Source organism: Manacus candei, unplaced genomic scaffold (genome assembly GCF_025592945.1).
Source record: "Manacus candei isolate 608988 ecotype Guabito, Panama unplaced genomic scaffold, ASM2559294v1 h1tg000014l, whole genome shotgun sequence".
Lineage (NCBI taxonomy): Eukaryota > Metazoa > Chordata > Aves > Passeriformes > Pipridae > Manacus > Manacus candei.
In genome coordinates this window covers 12,772,199-12,793,177 of record NW_026138062.1, presented here as the reverse complement: position 1 = coordinate 12,793,177, position 20,979 = coordinate 12,772,199, and the positions used below count along the sequence as shown (strand labels likewise).

General features: G+C 34.0%; 1 protein-coding gene across 14 annotated transcripts in view; it reads right to left on the bottom strand.

Annotated features, from left to right (window-relative positions):
- MYCBP2 (MYC binding protein 2) overlaps positions 1-20,979 on the bottom strand; it is a 180,696-nt gene that overhangs the window by 40,031 nt on the left and 119,686 nt on the right. For 5 of the 14 annotated variants that reach the window (XM_051780370.1, XM_051780383.1, XM_051780369.1 and 2 more), the window contains 7 exons: positions 19,542-19,658; positions 18,644-18,784; positions 12,910-12,984; positions 10,637-10,861; positions 9,598-9,730; positions 6,612-6,737; positions 3,091-3,252 (listed from right to left, as the gene is read on the bottom strand). In XM_051780370.1, the coding sequence (XP_051636330.1) occupies positions 3,091-3,252; positions 6,612-6,737; positions 9,598-9,730; positions 10,637-10,861; positions 12,910-12,984; positions 18,644-18,784; positions 19,542-19,658 (979 nt within the window). The remainder of the gene's footprint in view (positions 1-3,090; positions 3,253-6,611; positions 6,738-9,597; positions 9,731-10,636; positions 10,862-12,909; positions 12,985-18,643; positions 18,785-19,541; positions 19,659-20,979) is intronic. The other 9 variants (XM_051780375.1, XM_051780376.1, XM_051780372.1 and 6 more) reach the window with 9 other exon arrangements.

Sequence of the window (20,979 nt, the reverse complement as noted above, 5' to 3'; positions counted from 1 at the left end):
ACTGAGATGAGTTAGGAAGCAGGAGCTCAGCAAGCTGCCAGGGTTTCATAGCAAGAGGGAGAATGTGACACATGTCAAGGGGGTCCACAGCTTTTTCAGCCCATAAATCCATTCTTCATTCACAGTATGAACTCCGATGAGAGGAAACATGGCATGAAGTCTAATAGGGACTGCAAAGCCTCACACTTCCCTTCCCAAGTTCAGAGCTCAAAGCCAATTGTCAAATTTTGATAACTTATGCTGGACAGCATCCAACATCCAAATCCTGATTCCCTGACTTGCCATGTCTAAAGAGTTTTATGACCCAGCACATACTGCTGAAGCATGTACTCAGAATTCAATCAGAAATTTGAGTCTTCTGTGCTCTTCACAAAGTTCAGAGACAAGTAAATCAAGCAAGCAGCAATAATCTTGCAGCTATGGGAGCTTGCATTCACAAGCAGATCTGTTACTGATGATTTTACAAACTTCTCAGAAGCAAGCATACACAGGCTGGAGTAATTACAGTCTGTTTTTATGTGATCTTAAGACCACATAAACTTGTGATCTTAATGGAAAAAAATCCTTGCTAAGGTTCCAAGTCAATACAGCTGTTCTTGTACTCCAGATAGGTTATGCAATCTCTTCTAGCTTTTTTGGACTTTTAGCTGCATACAAGACTGCCAAAGAATTAAAACACATGATAAGTGCACCTTAATTTTGACTGTCCCCATGAAAAAGGAAACAATCTCTCAGTTTTTTACCTTGTGCAACCATGTGTAAAAATTAGCAAAGGAATTAAGCAGGGCAGAACAATCAGCCCTTCACAAAGTTCTAGCAAATAACACAAAACTGAGAAAACAGAGTAACCCCTTCTTTTTTTATAATATGGCTTCTGTAAACAAATTCTTTGATATAACACAGATGACTGTTATTAGTTTACTTATTTATGATGCGAAAAAAATAGGAACACTTTCTATTTCTTCAAGCATTGTATCTGAAGAAGTGGTTATCCCAAACTATAATATTTCTGCAGAAAAATAACCAGACACTGGAGGATAAAAGGTTGTGACAAGCCTATTCTCTCTTCCTTAAATCAATTTGGAAACCAAATCAGACTCCAAGTGCAGAAACCATTCCTAAAAAAAATCAACTAGCTACAAACACTTCTAAAGGAAAACTGCAGTGACTACTGTCACTGGTACAAAGTATGTTTAATCAGATAAACATTTTTCTTCCTATTGAAAATCTAAAAAAAGGAAATAATTCTATATTTTAGGTATTCAAAACGAATATTCAGCATGATCCTAACTTTCCTTAGAATCACACTTCTCAATCAAATTTCTCCCAGGGGCAGAGATATCTGAGGAAGAACAGAAAATTTAAGTGGTAGATTGAACTATTTAGGCTGACTTTCAGTCAAGACTAGTATTTAGTATATAACCTCTGTAGTCATGCAAATCTAGGCTGGCACAACTTCTTTCACCTATTATACTATCATCAGTCCATTAGATAAAGCAAAAATTCAATTGACTTAATATGGACCCTTGGGATGTGTTATTTAATGGATTTAACTTTTAATTACATGTTTCATAAACTGTTTGAAAGAAAATCCTTGTATCAAATCACAGTAGCACAACAGCATATCAGTTCTGGTATCATCTGGTTGATGAGTTTTGCCCTGCTGGAAGGGCAAATGACCATATCAGTTGAGACCTTATACTAAGGTCTTAGTAATACTAAGATCCCAAATCAGACAAACTTGAAAATTTTTTCCACTTTCATTGTTGCTTTATTTGATAGACTACTAGTGCTCCCCCTATCTGACAAAAAAAGGACTTCCTTTTGAATCGGGGGTTCTCATTAGAACATGAAACACAGATATAGCTAATTGAATACAGTTTATCTGAATCTGTTGGGACAGGCGAACCCGCTGAGCAAGATCTTGTTGGGCAGTCAATAAGAATGCTGACAGCTTTTCTCTTCATACAATGTAGGTCTAAATGCTAAAGGACAAATCATCTGAAATTCGAGATAAGGCAATTATGGTTATTTTTATGCAAAGCTGAATAAGAAACTCTGACTTCACTACTCTGAACAAGAGAAGAAAACTGAAAGTGATGGGGAAGAATCTGCAACTGGCAATCAGCTGTTTTATCTGAGTAGTTTTTGGAATATTCTGTTTTCAGGACATTGGTTTAAGTCCAGAATAACCATGGAAGATCACAGTCAGAATACTTCTGATAGTCTTTATACAAGTGAATTAGAAATTTTAGTCTAGTTCTCACACGAAGCAACTTCACTGTCACTTCAATAAGCTGAGCTGGATAGACCCAGGACTGCATAGACATAGAGAGTGAACTGACTTGACAGAGTCCCACAAGAAAGAACTAAGGCACTTCAGAAGGGCAGTTTATGGGACACAGGAGAAAACTAGTATTCCTGTAACCCATGCTATAACTGTTCGGTATGTAAGAAAGAACTTATTGCAACATCAGCTATCCATCGTGAAAGCTGAGCTTTTAGCTTTCATTATTCATGACCAAAAAAGTTTCCTGTCCTCCCATTAGTAATCAGGTTAGTTTCACCTCAAAGTGCAAACTTTCATGCCCATGCTAATCCTATGAACACCTAACAGAAGACTACCAAAACCTTTCTGATGAGCAGTACCAAGTTGTTCCCACTGTCCAGCTACAGGCCTAAAGTTAGGAGGAATGACAAAAATAGGAATTTAGGAGGTAAGTTAACACTTATGAACTTACTGCAGTGCATTTTTGATGTTAAAAGAATTATCTTAATCTTGTACTATATAAAATATTTACCTTTATAATAAACCCAAAGTTTGCATACAGTATTGAAAATGCACTTTCATGACTTGTCTACAGTGAAAAACACATACAAAAGCAAAATACTGTCAATATAAAAATTCAAGTTGAACAAGTATACTTCTTTAGGAGCATTACCTCACATGCTTCTGAATCATGGAAAACGTAAAAAAACAAAACCAGAAAGGTGCACTGAGGGATGATCAGTAGCTGGTAAGCAACTGAGAACAGCAATGTCAAAGCTGCAGAAATGGACTGATGAGGCAGGTAAGGCTGACAAACTTACTCTGAAGCTGTGGCTGAGGCTGCTGGAAGGAAAGGGGCTGTCCGAACACAAATGGACTGTGGACTAGGGAAGAGGGAGGTTTTGCAGCTTGATCAAAGATGGAAGGAGCTGGGAGATTTGGCCGTGACTGAATGGAATTCAGTATGGCACTCAGTTGGTCACCTGTAGTGGGCAAAACAGTCAAAACTACAACCTGTTACCTGTCATTCTCCAGAAAGGCACAGTAAAATGGTGCTCAATTAAAGTTTAAATGATGATAACAGAGAAAGTTCATAAATCTTATTTAGCCACATACTACTCTGGTTGTAACTAAAAATAAAAATCTCACTCTATGCATGGCAATAAAATTACTAAAAAGTACAAGCAGGGTTTTTAGGGATCATGGATATTTTAGTGCAATTATTTAAAACATTTCAAAATAGAGATTTATATTCACCTTGCTAAAAAATGAAAAGCAGCCAAAGAAAAAAACAGGAATCCCTAGCATTTACAGTAACACACACATGCAACAGAACATGCAGAAGGAGATTTGAAAAAGTGATGAGAAGGGAAAGCTAACATGTACTTAGGCTTTGGCGAATGTATTTCTGTGCCAAGGCTTTGGTAAATATTTGCTCATTTTTGTCAATATCTTTTAAGTATTCTGCTGTGCTGTTTTTCAAGATCAGATTAAAGATAATTTAAAAAACCCATTAGTATCACTTAGGAACTAGAACTGGTTTTCTGAAGAACTACATACATTTATTGTGACACAAATGAAGGCCTTCAGAAAACTAGCATGTTAAAAATAGAGTTTTAATTTTGAATGCCAATTCTCAAAAACCTCTATGTAAGCATTAGAAATACATGATGCCTCAGTAAGAAGGCCACACCATGTCATAACTTGAAGTATACTTAGTAAAATGAGTTGGGAGGAACCAAGATTTTGAGAGAATCTCACATTTGAACCATCTTCAGGCAAATCTTAATAATGTCACTTTATTCTGCAAATTCCTAGCATTTTGATAGCATTCAAAAAAACCTAGTAAAAAAATTTAGCAGCTACTATATAATTTACAACTCACTGAATTGAGAACATTTTTGGATGATGATTAATTTTCTTTTTATGGAGTTAGAGAAAGACCAGTGGGTGTATGAAACCCTGTATTACCTAGGAACTCCTATAAATCAATTTTATTTGGCTATTTTGAAAGTAGCATACCTAAAAAATGTTGGAATCTGTACTTTAGCAGCAATCATTCCTACCTTAAAAACCTATAAGTGATTGAACAGCCTGGTCTAGCGGGAGGGGGGTTGGAACTAAATGATCTCTAAGGTCCCTTCCAACCCCAACCATTTTATGATTTACATGTTTGACAGACCGCTATTATTAATACAACACGCTTATTTCCTAAAATGAGTAATTATTTTAAAGGAAAGAACAACTGAGAAGAGGTTGAAAATCATCTGCCCATAATAATCAAATATGTAGGTGGGTAGGGTGATTCAGGAGAAATATTAAAAACTTGCCTGCACTGCAGAGAGAAGGCATAGCTAAATCAAACAATCATTGTGGGAGTCATGTCTTTGGTCTTGCAGGTAATACTATAAACACAGACCTATTACATGGGCATCTCTGCATTTGACCAGAAATTTGAAATACTCACGGATGGCAATTGAATTTTCATTGAAACTACTGTATCCCTACAGAAGGTACTTTTACCAAACAAGAAGTGTTTCATTCAGAAATTCTCCTATGAGATCGTACTTGTGCCTTCCATGTTTTATTTTCCACAAAACTCAAAAGCTTCTTATACCTGAGAATACAAAACCCCTGCATATACAGGTGAAGAATTCTATTTCTCTATTATTCTGTCAATTCTGCTTTTCTGTGATGATATTATTCTGTCAATACAGTTACCAATGACTCTCCGCTCCTAGGCAATTCAGAAGGAAATACAGTACACAGAATGAATAAAGTCATCTAGCTGATTTGTTCATTCACACGAAGCATCACAGCTTGAGAAAATAATGTGTGTAAAATGGTATGGAATCCAATGCCAGGAGTAGCTTCCAAATGTTCTGTAACTGTATTATCCCAAAGAAACGCCTTTGAAACTGTTTAAGATATAGTAAAGAGAATCACAATGTCTTCAAGAAACCAAGATGCCTGTTAATATAGCATATTGATTTCTAAATTTTATCTTTGGACAACACAGAAGGAAAAATTATTTTCCTAATATGTTTCTGTAGAAAAAAGAATAGATAATATTTGCACTATTACACAATAGACATTGAGAGACAGGCTGTAATATTGCCTCACATCTTAAACCCTTCCACTTTTGTGATTCAACCATTAGTTTGAAATGAGTATGGCTGAACTGGGAAAACCGGTTCTGTATAAAAGGCCTTATAAAACAAAAGGAAAACACTTCAACTTTTCAGTCCAAAAAGTTTCCTATATGCATGGCCAAGTACGGACTGCACTCTACACAATAAAGCATTGGGAAATGATATAAAACTATTTCATGTTGTGACACTAATAGACTAGAATATTTAGGAATAATTTCTTTCCTAATCTCCTCTCCTTTAAAATAAGTCCTGAGTTATTTAGGAGACCACTAAGACTACCTTATGTAGAAGACCACTAAGAGCATATGCTGATGTTAAAAAACATGTAGCACACCTTAGGTCCCTATTTGAAGTGTCATGGACAGAGTACAGTGATACAGGAATAGAATAGCAAAGCTCCATGTTTCAGGCATATTTCTCAAGGACATCTGTCTCAACAAAAGTCCCTTCTGTATTATTAAGTTTTCTAGACCTAATCAATAAGTGAACAAAAGGCATGCAGATTGAGTTTACTGTGATGGTTTTCATATATGTACATATATATACATATACATATTTTTAGATCTTGCCAACAAAATAAACCATGATTAAAAGAAATAATTATTTTATGCCAGTAAAATTAACAGGGTTTTATTTATTTCCCAGCATTTGTAACTAGTATCTATATGACAGAAAGGTAACTTCAGTTTTACAACTTTATTTTTTTGAGGTATTTTTTTTGGGTTTTCTAATTTTTTTTGAGTTTTACAAGAAATCGCAAATGGTATCTTTTATCTTGTCAACCCATTAAATGCACTTAAAAAGTTGTCAAGACAGATGACAAATGTTTGTCCTTTTAAAAACACATGCTTTCTAAATCAAATAATTTTCTTATTTTGTTTTAAAAGTATGTATTTTTCATTTGAGCATTACAGTTTTGTGCCTACCACTATAGAAAGCCTCAACTATAACTTACAAATCTTAGATGATCCTTTTTATACAGAGTACTTAGATTAAGTGGAATTAAAGCAGATAAAAAAGCAGTTCTAACATTAACTACGTTTTGAAAAACACCTTGCAATTCATTGTACTACTGTTTATGTCTTTTGAAGAACATCTGTAGTGCCTAAAAGAGTAGGAAATGAGTAATAAAAAATAAAAGCCAAGTTAAGAAAAACATAATTTTTTAAAGCGTGAGTGCAAAAACATACCTTTGTTATTTCCAAGGCCATAATCAAACCCTTGTCCATTACTACAGCTTGTCCCCTTACTGAAAGCTTGTATTGAAAAAGGACTTGGGGGAGGAGTCTGCACATTTTGATCTAGGAGGACTTGCTCTGTAAAAAAAACACACCTCTTCAGAATTAGACCATCTTAGTAACTGATCTACATTGGAAAGATGAGTCACAAAGCAAAAGAGTTACATTTTTTTCCACACATAGCACTCCTCCTCTCTACTCAATTCTCTTAAAAAAAGAAAAGCACACCTCTTCTTTAGATCTCATGCTCTAAAAATATAAAGACAGAGGACTTAATACCATACAGACTGTTTTTATGTTTGACTGAGTTGCTGCCAGCTTTGCCATTATCTGCCACTTAGGAACTAGCTTGACACTTTGGTTTTTTCAGTAACATCACACCATTCAGCGTTTACCTTTTGGACAGCAATTGTTAAATTCATTTGACAAAGTGAAGAAGGGATAGTTTTCAGTCGCAAACTCTGAGCCAATAAATCTTTAATCCTGGGTATGCCCTAACAGTTCACGAGACATAAGACATTTTTTCCTGACATTTATTCATATCTCTAAATGAGTACTACAATTTTGCTTTCTGTATGACACTAAAGAAACCCCCAATCAAAACCAACCTGGAGCTTTTCATAATATTCTTAATAACATCCAGTCAAAATAAACGAGATAGAATCCACTTGACTGTTTAGACTTAGGGAGAAATTACTGACTTTATGTGGTCAGAAATATAATTCCAAGTGATAATATATAAGAAAGCATTCAGAAGAAATATCTGAAGTGCAGGTTTAAAAGCTCAAGTAGGTACCTTGAACAACTTTTTTTTTCTTGTAAATGTACTAAAATTAATGTGGATTTATTAAAAAAAAAAAAATCACAAGTCTTCTAAAAGTAATTTTTTAAAAATTGCACTTCAGGCCCAAACTGCATTTCACAGTACAAACTTTTACATAACACATGTATTTAAACTAAAAAAAAAAAATAACAGGGAGAAAGTTAGAAATTTAAAGTCGGCTTATAAAAGAAAGGATCTAGAACTTTCTCTGAGGCAGCTCTAGATCTTGCTGTAGTGTTTTAACTGGATACTTGCCTATGGACCTAGGGATTCAGTATGACTTCTGCTTTGTCTCTGACAAAAATTCTACTTCTTTATGGGAGTTAAATTATAATTTTTTAAAATAATGAAAATATGAACATAATCTGAAAGATGGTATTATTTATGGATAAAAATATAGACAGTTGCAAATCTAGCTGGAGCTCCTCCAAATCCTAATTATTTCCCTCTGGCAAAAGCATTGAAATTGATGACAAAGTATTTCTAAATAATTTCATGGCAAATAAAAACAATCAGTTTAAAGTAACCTCCAGTACTAGGAACATAAAACAGGTTAAAATATTTTAGTAATTGAACTGATAACTGCTTAAACTGCTTTAGCTATATGTATCTATCTTCACCCTACTTGTAAAAACAAACTCATCTAGAAAAGAGTAAAACATTGACATTATCAGACATAACTGTAAGCACAAAAGCTATGACTTGAAAAAAAGACAGCGTTCTAAGCATTACATAAATACTTATATATTTTATGAAAAACTTTTCATTATTTCTCTTCTCTGCAGAATGTTTTATACCTTAAAGTCAAGCCACAACGTCCTACAGAAAATACATATGTATTAGCAAAGAACTATTTGCTTTAATATAGTAATGTGATGATAATTATTAGAGCATCTATGTGTGAAACAAATTTCCGCACCAAATACCCAAACCACAAAAAGGGCAAAGTGTCTGTTATAATGAAAAGTAAAAGGTTGACAATAAGAACATAAAAACACAAGCAGAATATGACTGCTGTGAGGTCAAAGCTTTTCATAAAGACATCTTTTGGAAAACAGATACATTAAATCCTATAAATGAAGTGGGAAGATTATAATTTGAAAATGCCCAGATTTATGCAGAAAACAGAGAAATATAGATTAAAAGAAAGAAATCTTGAAGAAATTAACTCTTTGAGCAAGTAGAAACAAACCAGCCTCTAGGGAACTCTACCAAAATTACAGTATTTGTGGAAAAACCTTAAATGTTTCTAAGAACACCTGTAACAAAATCATGCTAATGAAGATTCATAGTAATTTTTACTAGACTTTGGGAAGACAAGAGGGACACACTGAACCAGCTGGGGTGCTGTGTTCAGCTTCAGGCTCCCCATCAGAAGACAGACGGAAATGAGTTCAGCAGACACCACCAAGATATTCAGGGCAGTAGAGTACACAACATCTAAAGACAGGCTGAGATGTGGGTTTGAGAAAAAGAGAGCTAAGGTGAGATCTTATTGCTCCCTTTGACTATCTAATCAAAGGGTTCAGGGAAGATGAAGCCAGACTCATCTCAGAGGTTCACGGGGACAGGACAAGAGACAATGAACAGAAGTTGCAGCATGGGAAACTGTGATTAGGTATTAAGAATATTTTTCACCATGAAGGTGAGCCAGTAATTTAACTAATTTGATGTTAATTTCAAATACAGTGTTAAAAAACATATTAACAGGTTTTTAACAGGATGCCGTGTGACAAAATTAACAAACTTAACAGGATCAGAATTCATTCTGCTCTGCTTTTCAAGAGACACAAAGAAGACCAAAGAAAACTACAAAAAGAACAATTACTTATTTAAAAATTATCCCCATAGCTAGAAAGACGGTTAAACTTATGGCCTGTAACCATAACTGGCACAGAGGAAAACGTGGGGAAAATATTTTTAACTGTCCTTTCAAAAAAAATCTAAAGACTGTTTATAAACAACTTTCAAGTCCAACTGTGTAACATATAACTCAAATGAAAATGCATAAATATGATACCTGTTCAAAACTCAGATCCTACTTTATTTCTCCTATTTAGATTGCTTAACTTTTTCTAAGTTAATTTTAAAAAATAAAACAAAACAACCACTTGCCATCTTCGTGTCGGAGGTACTGGTTTCCACCTCTGTCTCTAGCTAATGACCATGCCTCGCCTTCATCACTTTCACAGAACTCTACCATGCTGTTCTTATCCATCTGCACCCATGTACCTTCTGAATTAGTCACCTGATGCACACACATAAAGAAAGCAAAATTTATTGACTTTTCAAATAATTCAGTAGCGTGATTCAGCAACTTATTATAGCATCTGAAAAACACACTCATTCCAATCGTATTACAAAGCAAATGTAAAAAAAAAATGTTTCTTAAATTAAGGCCACAGGCTGAGGCAGATTGAAGTACTAAACCTACTTATGGTAAATTTACAGTTAGGAGTTGTTCCAAAAATATTAGACCTGTTTACATTCGGAAGGAGCAAAACACCAACATCGCAATTTTAGAACATCCAAATAAGCCTGAATAAAAACTTGAGGAAATAGTCACCAAAATATACCTTCTAATTGATGGCTGCAACAGTAGAATTATTAGACCAAGTCAAATATGAAAAGTTTTTATGAGTATTAATTTTGTTCCTGACATTATATTTAGGAAATAGCATGACACACTTCATCCTTAAGCCCTTCTTAACCATAAAACACCACAGCTGGACAATCGAGAACAGTAACAACAGTTCAGCAACTGAATAAATTAATACAATCAATACAGAGAAACACAGTAATTTGTTAAATGGTTAGGTCCTAGGAAAACTTTTTTTCAATGAAACAAAATTCTTTCAAAGAATATGACAAAAAGGTAGAACAAGAAACATAATTTTGTAAAGGAATACTGTAACAGAAACATATAAGTAAGCATATTTAACTGCAGTACAATTTTAACATTATTTCAATCAATGCAAAAAGGCAAAAGATATAACTGCATTAGTACTTATAATACAAACCAAGTTCAAAGGTCAGTATTTATCATGAGGATTGGAAAAGCAAACCTGTACAGAGGCAGATTCTTTTGTTGTGTTTACTACTGTTACATACTGGTATCTATGAAGACATGAACCGAAGCTACAAGGATCCATACCTCGCCCACTGCCTTGACTTTGTTTCCCAGAACTAACATTCCAATTGGGATACCTCTAAGGTTAGGGCAGCTTCTTATGTTGTGACCTGATGGGCCAGTCTTCACTACCTTGTACACTCCAGGTCCACCTCGAAGGAATGGTATATCTTGTTCCTGCATCACTGCTTCCTGTGGACAGTGCGAATTTAGGTCTTTGAAAAAATCATCAGCATTAGACCTAGATTCCTGAGAAATTTAAAAAAAGGCAAAACAGAACAAAATAAAACCTATTAATCCCACTTTTGAACTATTTAGATAGGAAATATTTCAAGACTAAAAAAGGTAAATTTCAAAGCTAAAAGAGATACTAGTTACATTGCTAATTTTACTGTGTAATGTTAAACAACTAACTACTAGTAAATTGCACATTAATTGAAAAGTCACTATATTTCTCTTGAAGCAAAAGTGGTATAAATGTAACCGTTTACATAAAAGGAATGGTTCATATCCAACCTTGGAGATAATTTTTTAAATCTAACTGCTTTCACTAAACCTTATTCCACACTGACATTTATCAGGATACACATTCATTCCTCCTTCTGTATTTGTGAAATTTTGAATATTATCTCTCTCCATATGGAATGCTTCTCTTTTTGATTTCACATTCAGAATATATTGTTAACTTTAAGGCAAAATTATAACAAAGAGTAACAGCAATACCATAGACTGTAAATGCTCATAAAAATATTACTGCATTATTATTATTTCATCTCATATTAATTACTGATGAAATATATATCCAAATCTGAAATGAGAACATGCTTTCTGAATTTCTTACCAAGAAAAGGTTGCAGTTACTAAAAGAAGAAAAAATTTAGCATTGATTTTTGAGCCAGCTACAGCTTAACAAAAAGGCTATTGTAAAGAAAAATATCAGGGATGGGAGAAAAGAAAATGCATTTATATCAGAAGAAAGCAAGTGAGAAGCAGAAGGGGGCTCTATTTTGCTTACAGTGAAAGTCAGAGGTGCTTTCAAAGGAACATCTGAAAGTTAAGAACTATGTAATGTCCTCCTGGATGAAGTCAGTGGGTCACCTAATTTAGTATACTGAGTTCAGCAACAGCAACAGGAGATGCTCTTTATAAGCAGAATACAAGTCTTTATTAGTAGTCTGTCCTTTACATACCAACAGCATTTAACATATTTATTATGAATGTTAGGGCATACCCTATTTTCTTTAGTGTTTATTTATGAATCTGATTTCTATAAATTTAATTTCTTCTGAATATGCTGATAGTTTCTGCCTCAACAATCTCCTGTAACACCACCGTCCAAGTTCACTACCTGCTATATAAAAGAATACTTTCTTTTGTCAGATTTAAACCAAACTTCTGCTCTTGTTACTTCCTTTCAAATCAATGCAATTTCCTCTGATCTCTTTAACTATCACTACTTTCCGTCTTTTTTTTGGTATGAAGTCTGTGCACTATCTCCAGACTAATACAGCAGTTTTTTCAAGAAGCTTTTATACAAAAATGACTCTTATGTAAATATGTAACTTACAAAGCAAGTTAATGCAAGCTGAGGTTAACTGTTTCGAGGAAAAAAAAAAGTTTAAATATTGCTTAGATCTTGCTATAATAAAGTTTGCTATTCTGGGGAAAAAGATTCAGTGGACAAACAAGTTTTAAAATCTCTAAACCAAAATGTACAACACAATGCCATCTTCATTATAAAGTTAATATGAAAAAAAAAATGGATCTCAAAAATCACTACAGCACTGCTATTCAGACAAACATTTCTGTAGTTAAACAGCTTAACTGTACTTAACATAACCTGTTCCTATAACTACATAATTTTAAAAACGTTTAAGAATGGGTGGAGTATTTATTAAGTATCTGTGGCCTTACTCATACAAATTTCATCCTACTAGATGCTGCAACAGCGTGTGAAGCCTTCAAAGACAGAAAAAAATTTACTAGTAAATTCTGCACTAAGAGAAAATTAAAGCCTTTCTTACGTTACTAGGCTATCTCTCTGAACTTCTAATCTGTTTTATCAAAAAAGGAGAGTGCTACTTATGAATTAATGAAAATTCTATAATTTGCCCTGGTATTTTTTTCTCATCCTAAAGGAAGAGACACGGATACAGCACCCTATGCAAATCTGCTATTTCCTGTAAAAATAATTCGCAGTAAAACAGACTTCAAAGAATATTTAGTATTAAGTTGAGTCATAAGGTGCATTCTGAAAACATGAGAGACAGTGTGACTGTTCCTGTAATTTAACTCACCTTAGGGGGTAAAGCTTTGGAAGTCCATGAAAAAAAGTCCAAATCCCTTACTCCTTGGCTAGCATTAAAGACATTCTGAGCAACAAAGTTTAAAAAAAAAAGACATATCAACAAAGAAATGGGAACAAAGAAATACTGGAGGAAGAAGCTCAAGGTATTATAATGCAAACTTTCTACACAAGTAAATTTACTAGTAGAATGTTTTGCAAAAGGGGAAAGTTTTGTTCTCCTAATCAAGTCACCTGAGTCCATTGTTCACCATGGCAAATCATCCATTAAACAGAAACAGTTTAGTATGTCAAAAGCTCAAAATGGATGTAGTGTGTCATGCCATTTACAGAAATTAAGAGCCAGACATTTCTTATAAAGCTTGAGACTTCATGCACAGAAAAATCCCACACTGCTGTTACAATGAAACAGTAGTTGGTCCCATCACAAAGCAGTTTTCTAGCAAGACACTCTGCAGTTCTGAAAGATAATTTCAACTAATGCAAGACAAATGCACATGGAATTTTAGTCACCAAGTCAGAGCTAAAGAGATGCAGAAGGGCTAAGCTCACCATTGCTGAAAGCAGTTCACTTGCACAGAAAGATTTCACCAGTTTGCACATCAAAATCGTACTCCTTACCAGAGCCAAAAATTTCAGTGTTATATGGAGAACAATTGCTAAGATTTCTTTGGTTTTGTAAAATGTACAATGCATTTACTAGTTTGTTATGAATGACCATCAACCAAATACAGTGGCCACTAATTTTAAAACCAATTGCCCACACTACAGAAATGAGCACTGCTGTTCTGTGTATTTTTTCCTCCCACAGAACCGTGAGGACAGCATTTTTTGATCATGAAAACACGAAAAAGAAGCCATCTTTTCTCCATAAGCTGGTTTCTACTCATTTCAAAGAAATTTTCACTGTTCCTGTCAAATGAAAGAAGTAATAATATATATATATATATCAGTACAAGTAATCATATTTATGATGGAATCCCTTTGACAAAGTAACCATTTTATCTACATGAACAGAGGTATCAAAATCTAATCTCCTATCCCCATCCTGATAAGGGAACCAGGTGAAATCCCTGGACAGTAGTCACATGAAAATTTAACAGTAGTTAAGGTAGTGAATCTTTTCAAGCCGAAACAAGTACAAAACACCCTCGACATGCCTCATCTGTATTCCTTGAAAGAACACAAACATATTAAAAGTAACTAAATTCATGCTTTTATCTCATGATAGAAGCAAATTATCTAGCTATATACTCTTTGTAAACATCAATTTTCAGTAATAAAAACGATTTGCCATTTTGACAAAAAAGACTTGTCAAAACACCAGCATTTCTCCAGAATAGAGTACTTTTTGCCAAAATTGAAGGAGGTACCAATACACTAGTGGTATGTTTTGGGGAAGGTGAGGAGGGTATTAGATAGGAATATTGGCAGAGTACAGGCTCACCAATTTGACATAAAACTATGACAACTATAAAAAAGTCTGCATTTACATGAAAGTGGACTTCATAGGCATCCAACATACTTAAACTGCCTGATGTATTACTTTGCAGCGTATCTCCTATTTTCTGAGGGAATTCTACTGCACAGGGAAACATGGACTATCCATACCTACATTATTTAAATAATTTCAAAGACCTATTTTTCTACATCATAAATCTCTATGTGTAAAACACACAAGGGAAACCAACAGCAGTGAAGGGGGACCATGTCATCTTACCAGCACCAAAAAGATCAAACTAGAAACTCTCCTTTGCTCTAGGAACTTGAGAATCTCCTGGCTATTAGAACACTCTATACCAGTTTAGATGAATAGATTAGAAATGACAACAGAAAAGCTTAATATTTAGTCCTTCTGCTACCATCTGTAGATTTAGTTTATTTTTCCCATTTCAAACTTTCCATTCCAAGAACTTAAAATTAATTTCAGGAAGTCATACTTCTTCCAATAAACTTTAATGTTTCAGAAAAAAACAACAAAAAACCCCACTTCAAAAATTACTTTGTTTTGATACCAAAACCATTAGGAAGCATTTAAAATCTCAGTATTATATTTTAAACAACCATCTTGACACTTTACCCAACATAGTCTTACTCTCCAATTGCCTTCCATTGTGCTCAAAACAATGGTAGAAATCTCTTGCAAATGTCCTTCAATATTTCCGCAGAACATTCGGTTCTCTGAGGTTCTGGATCAAAAACTGTAGCCTACATACTAGTTTTGGCTCCTTCTTCCACTGCAATAACAGTTTGAAAAGCTTTCAGTTTCTCAGTCCTGACTGCCTATGTTGATTGGGGAATGTAATAATGTAACTGGGCATCAGTTACATTATGAAGTTTTACATTTAAAATGAAGTAACAAAAACTTCCTTAGTATATGATTTTTTAAAAGTCAAGTTCCAGAGCTTAACCAAGATAAAAGTCTACTTCTGCCCAGTGTGCACCCTTTTATATCCTTTCCACTAAGTACCATGTGTAAGCATGAATACATAACTGTCAGCATAAGGAACTTAACAAGTATTTTTCCAAAAACAGTTAACTGAATGCCATAAGACAGTGGGAAAAATAACTGCCAGAGATGGAAGCAGCTTATCCAAAATCACAATCTATTAAATTCAGTTTTATAACTGTATTACCTACAATGGATTGGATGCACTATTTCAGATCAGAGGCTATATAGCAGTTCCTTGTGAAAGGACAAGACCAGTAAAAGAAGAGCATTGACTTTGAAGATTTTTCTAAGAAGGTAAATGACCAATGCTCAAATAAAACATTGGTAACTACCATGGATCTCTGTTTTCCTATAATCATTTATCTTTAAATATAATAGTTCTGAAAAAAATATACAGAAACAGTATAGTTGTGAAATTCACAACATCCAGTGTTTGTTTTATCATGAAATATTTAGTTATTGCCAATAAATCTACATAAAACGTAGATATAATATATATGTCAAGAAGAGGCCAAAATTAACACTGCTAAAAACCTACTGTTTTTTATTTGTTTACTGTTCAATTCAGTGATGAAACAGAATAATTGAAACTTTCTTTTAAAAATATACTTTTTCACATATTTTACAAAACATACTGAGAGATTTTATTTACTTAAGGGATGATTATAAAAGGCCTGCATATTTAAATGTGACAGAGCAATGTGATTGGAGTTGACAAGTCTGCACACTTGTGACTTGAATAAAAATGGAGCCTAATAAAAGTAATGTGACATCTATTTGAACAGGGAATACCATGACTAATTCAGTCAATTGATCTTCCATTTGTATTTTCAGTCACACAAGAGACTTTCTCTAGCATTATTCTTAAGCCACTACTGGTCAAACAGTTTGCATTCAAAAAAATCTTCTACGTTAACATATATATTTTTTTTATTACATTCTGCTCATTATGTCATTCAGTTACCCAGATCAAGAGAACAAGATGAGCAGATACGGATAGTATCACAATTTTTATCTAATGAACATTCAGCATTTATTATTTAATTGAACATCTTTTGCCACATGAGTCATTCACCTCTAGAGGACTGTACTGATGAAATCTGACAACTTACAAACACAGCCCTTTTTTTGGACAATTCAGAGAAAAAAATTTTTTTAAATATTTTCAACTTTTTTCAAATTTGAAAATATGAGAGCTGTGCAAAGACACTTTCCATCTGAAACTAGCTAAAACACATCTCTTGCACATTCCTTCATTGTTAGAACAGCTGAGTGCTGTTGAGTTGCTGTTGTTGAGTGCTGCTTACTGATCAGAAGCTAAGAAAGCACGTGATTTGTGTTATTCAAGATGTAATGTAACTGTTACTTAAAAGAAACTTAAGCAAATCTAACAGGTTTTAATAGATTGAATGGTATAAAAATAATTCATAGCAGTGTTTAAGGAAAGAGATAATATTTTATCTGAACTTTACAGAGGTAGAGAGTGAAATGTTTGAAAATCGAATACTGTCTTTCACATTTGATTGTACCTGGCCTACTTACTCAAATGAAATTTTAATCCTCAAGATTATATTATCAAGATTGAATGTTCAGTTATTTATCACATCCATTTTCCTTCAGGCTTTTCTCAGAGTAGCACAGCATATGCTCTCCTCTGGAATTAAGTGAATGCTAGAGCTATATAAAACATGCCAGCCAATAAGGTCTTGCTAACCACAGACACAACGGCTGAGCTCAAAAGCGCTCCCTTCAACACATAAAAATGTATTAAAAATAACTAAACTAAAAAAACCCCAAACAACTAAAAAAAAGTCTAGCAGAATATAATACCCATCCAGACTTACAGAAGTTAATTACTTAGTCAACGTGAATTCACTTTTATCATGGGTGAACTGTTAAAATTCAACTGTTGCATAAAAATATTAACATTTCATGAAAGTACACTGTAGCAATTTTTTAAGACAAAAATGCAGGCAAGATTTTAAGCAAAGTTTATTTTTTACCCACGTTCTCATATATTCTAGAGTAAACTAGATACACAGCGTGACAACAGGCATATTTGAGTGACTGACGTCCGAGTGCAAAAATAATATGCTTCCCATATGCAATAACAAAGTAATCCTCCAAACAAGAATTCTATTGAAAGAAATCTCCAAATAGAAATATATCAACAAATAATTTACAGTCAAGAAGGTGAATAGGAAGAAGACCTATTCACATCACATAACAGCGTGTGTCAGAACACAAGCTGCAGCCACAGGGGTTTCTGAATTTCTAGATTTGGCTACTAGCAAATAGTCCAGTTTCACAGGAACTGGGAATATCTCAGTTCTTCTGTAACCGAAAAACATCAACAGGATGATATTACTGGCTGGAAGTGTTTAATTTCATGAAACATTTGTTAACTATCTTCAACTGCAACAGCAGCTACCTTATATAAGACCTATATATATACCTTATATAAGATCAAAACTAAAAAGCAGTATTTGCAATTAGATCTGGTTCTCACACTGTGCCTAGAAGAAATCAAGGTACTGCCCACTCTGGGGAATGCATGAAAACAGATGAGCCAGAAAGGCCTGCACTTTCATAAATTTTTTAATAAACACTGGTTTGGCTAATACAGTTTTCTCTTTCTGTCCTTTGCATTTAAAAAAAAAAGTGTCTTGTTTCCAGAAAAGCTGTAATGTTTGAACTGTAGTGATGGTGATCACCATAAAAGTTATTCAAATAAATTACGCTTACTCTTACCATAAATTCAATTTTTTACTCAGTCTTAAAGCTATGGGATTCTCTGGCTAGCTAATAAATTGATAACTTAAGGATTCAGGTGTAAAACTCACAAAAAATATACAGAGCCTAAAGAACTTTTCAGGTTTGTTTTTTTTAAAAAAAGTCTCAATTATACTGATTCACTATAGGCTACAAGTCTCTTCTGAAATCATGGCCCCAGTGGACCACTTTACAGAAAATGCAATCTAGCATTAGAAACACCTGGTGCAGACCACAATGTAATACTATTCTATTTTTATTACAGCAGTCCTTGCACTTCTGTTTCTCGTCTAGGAAGAGAGGCTTCAACATAAGCCTCATACCTTTCTACACTCCACCCTCATTACATAACAGCCCTCAAAACTCCAAAAACATTTAAGGTTATATTTGATAACTAAAATATTGTTTACCTCAGGACTTATTTGCAGCCTTAATTAAAGAAAGTCTTGTAATGAGGATAGAGTGTACTTTTGGATATTTTTCAAAGGCACCTTTTACTTACGTCAACAGGTACCAGAAGGCTCTTGCCAAGATGTTGGTTAAAAGACAGACACCAGGCTTCAGTGTAACCATTCATGTTAGGAACATACTTCTTTATTGTCTCATCATTCAGCCTCAGCCAAACACCATCATCATTGTGGATCTATGGGAAACAAGCAACAAAAAGGAGCCATGCCCTCCTGTAACTTCTGCAGCTAGCAAGGATTAACAGACTTCAGAGAGACAGATAATAGCAGCAAAGAAGCAACCACCTTTACTATGTTGATAGAATATAAGTAGAAGTAAAGAGGAATCAGAATTTCAAAGCAATGACAGGTATATCTTTATAGAAGTAAAGCTATGAAGATAAATTTAAATCCAATCATGCAGTAATAGGAATTTGAGAGAGAAGAGGAAAGAAAGTCAAGCCTTTATAAGCTTCATAAATACCCCACTTCCCATTTTTTCACTGCTGATATAACTCCGTAAATTGCAAAAATATTCTTTGTATGTGAAATTATATTGTAAGAAAAATACATGCACAGGAGTCTAACACACTAGTGATCCTTCAAATCTGTAAGTTACAGATGTAACGAAAAGGACAGCTACATCTGAATTTTTGTGTAGTGTTAAAATAGTAAGTCATGAAAAGCTAAATTTTAAGAGATATTATTATAGGATGAACTCTAAAAACTTCTTTTTCTTGTATCAGAATCTCAAATGTTTGTTACATAGGTTTTGAAGTAAGTAAATTAAAAGAAAATGACAGCTTGAAAAACTAAATTAGTAAATTCAGATTTTTGCAATTTATGCTCTTAGGTTGTACATGTCAACATCTAAACATGGAAAAACCCCCATTATTTGCATTAATTAACTTTACATCTTAGCCCACTTTTCAGTAGAAATGTCTTATTGATTACCTCGTCAATGAAAGTGATGGATCCATTGACTTTCACTATGCCTATTTGCTCACTCTGAAGGGAAGGGTGGCTACGGATACGAAGCCCTGCACTGTCCTTGGCCACAAATTTGCGAACCTAAGAGAAGCAAAGAAAGACAGTAAGGAAGAAAAAATTTGGAACAGAGTTCTCAGAGTAAAAAGAAATAGGTTTAACAGATTCTGAAATGCCAGTGACAAGACGGCAGTCATAAGAGTTACAGTTTGTTGCTAGTTTCCCATGGCTGCTGTGTATAACTTCACTTTTTTACTATAACCAATAAAATCATAGTGTTAAAAAAAACCCCTAAATGTAAACACAGACATTGATTCAGTCTTGGAAATATTTCTGATATTCCCTACAATGATCAGTACAGGCTCCTGAGCCTTTAACACACATATTTTATTAATTCGTGCAAGTTTCAATGGATTTGCCTTTTCAAACCTCTTAACTGATCAGCCTGGGATTACCATTCTCACTTGCACTATGTAATATTCTCTTTAGTCAACTTTTTGACCAAAATGTGGATCTTTTCCTTAGCTAAAGAGTTTAACTAGACATTTTAATATAGAAAAAGAACAGATCTATTTCTTTAATTTTCGAATAGCTATTTCAATAGTTTCTCCTTTTTCCACAGAAAGGTTAGAGCAGAGGCTCCTTATTATCAGTTTAACTTACTACAACCCCCCCAAAATCTCCCAGTTGTTACACACTTTAATTTTTTCACCATTCAGGTGTATGAATGCACCTGTCCCATAAAGAACAAATGTAAGCCATGCTTTTGGTCTCTTGTTTTAAGAGGTGCATATATTTTACGCATATGGTATAAAGCATATATATTTTCTTGGAAGGTTATTTTCAAAAACTCTACAAGTAAAACTAATAAAAGTATCAATGGAAGTATGGACTTAATCCTTAACATGAAGCACAGACTTATACGTAAGGAATAAACTCAGTGAAAGATAATGAAAGATAACAGCTAAGTGCATGAATTATTTTTTCCCTTAAAGAAATTTTTTATTTTAAGAAACGGTATTTATTCTAAGGCTAATTTAAAAAAAACCCCAAACCTCCAAGAAACAAAACCAACAAAACAAAAAAACCAGAAACATGTAAAGGATTTCAAATGTTTTGCTTATTAAAAATCCTCTTACTCAAAATATTTAGATTCTCTCAACAGACAAAACTAAGACTTCCAAGATCCTTGTAAAAGTACAAGGCTGAATCATCGCTGACAGCATTCTCAATATAGAGAAGCCTATAAACAAAGCCTTACAAATTAGGGGTCCTTGCATTATCAATCCAAAATGTTACTTCCGAAAATCTTATGACAGTTTGCTATAACCTGGATTAAAATCCTTAATTTAGAGGAAGAACTCACACTCAAGATTTTGAGACTGCACAGGCCTGGAAAAAACAT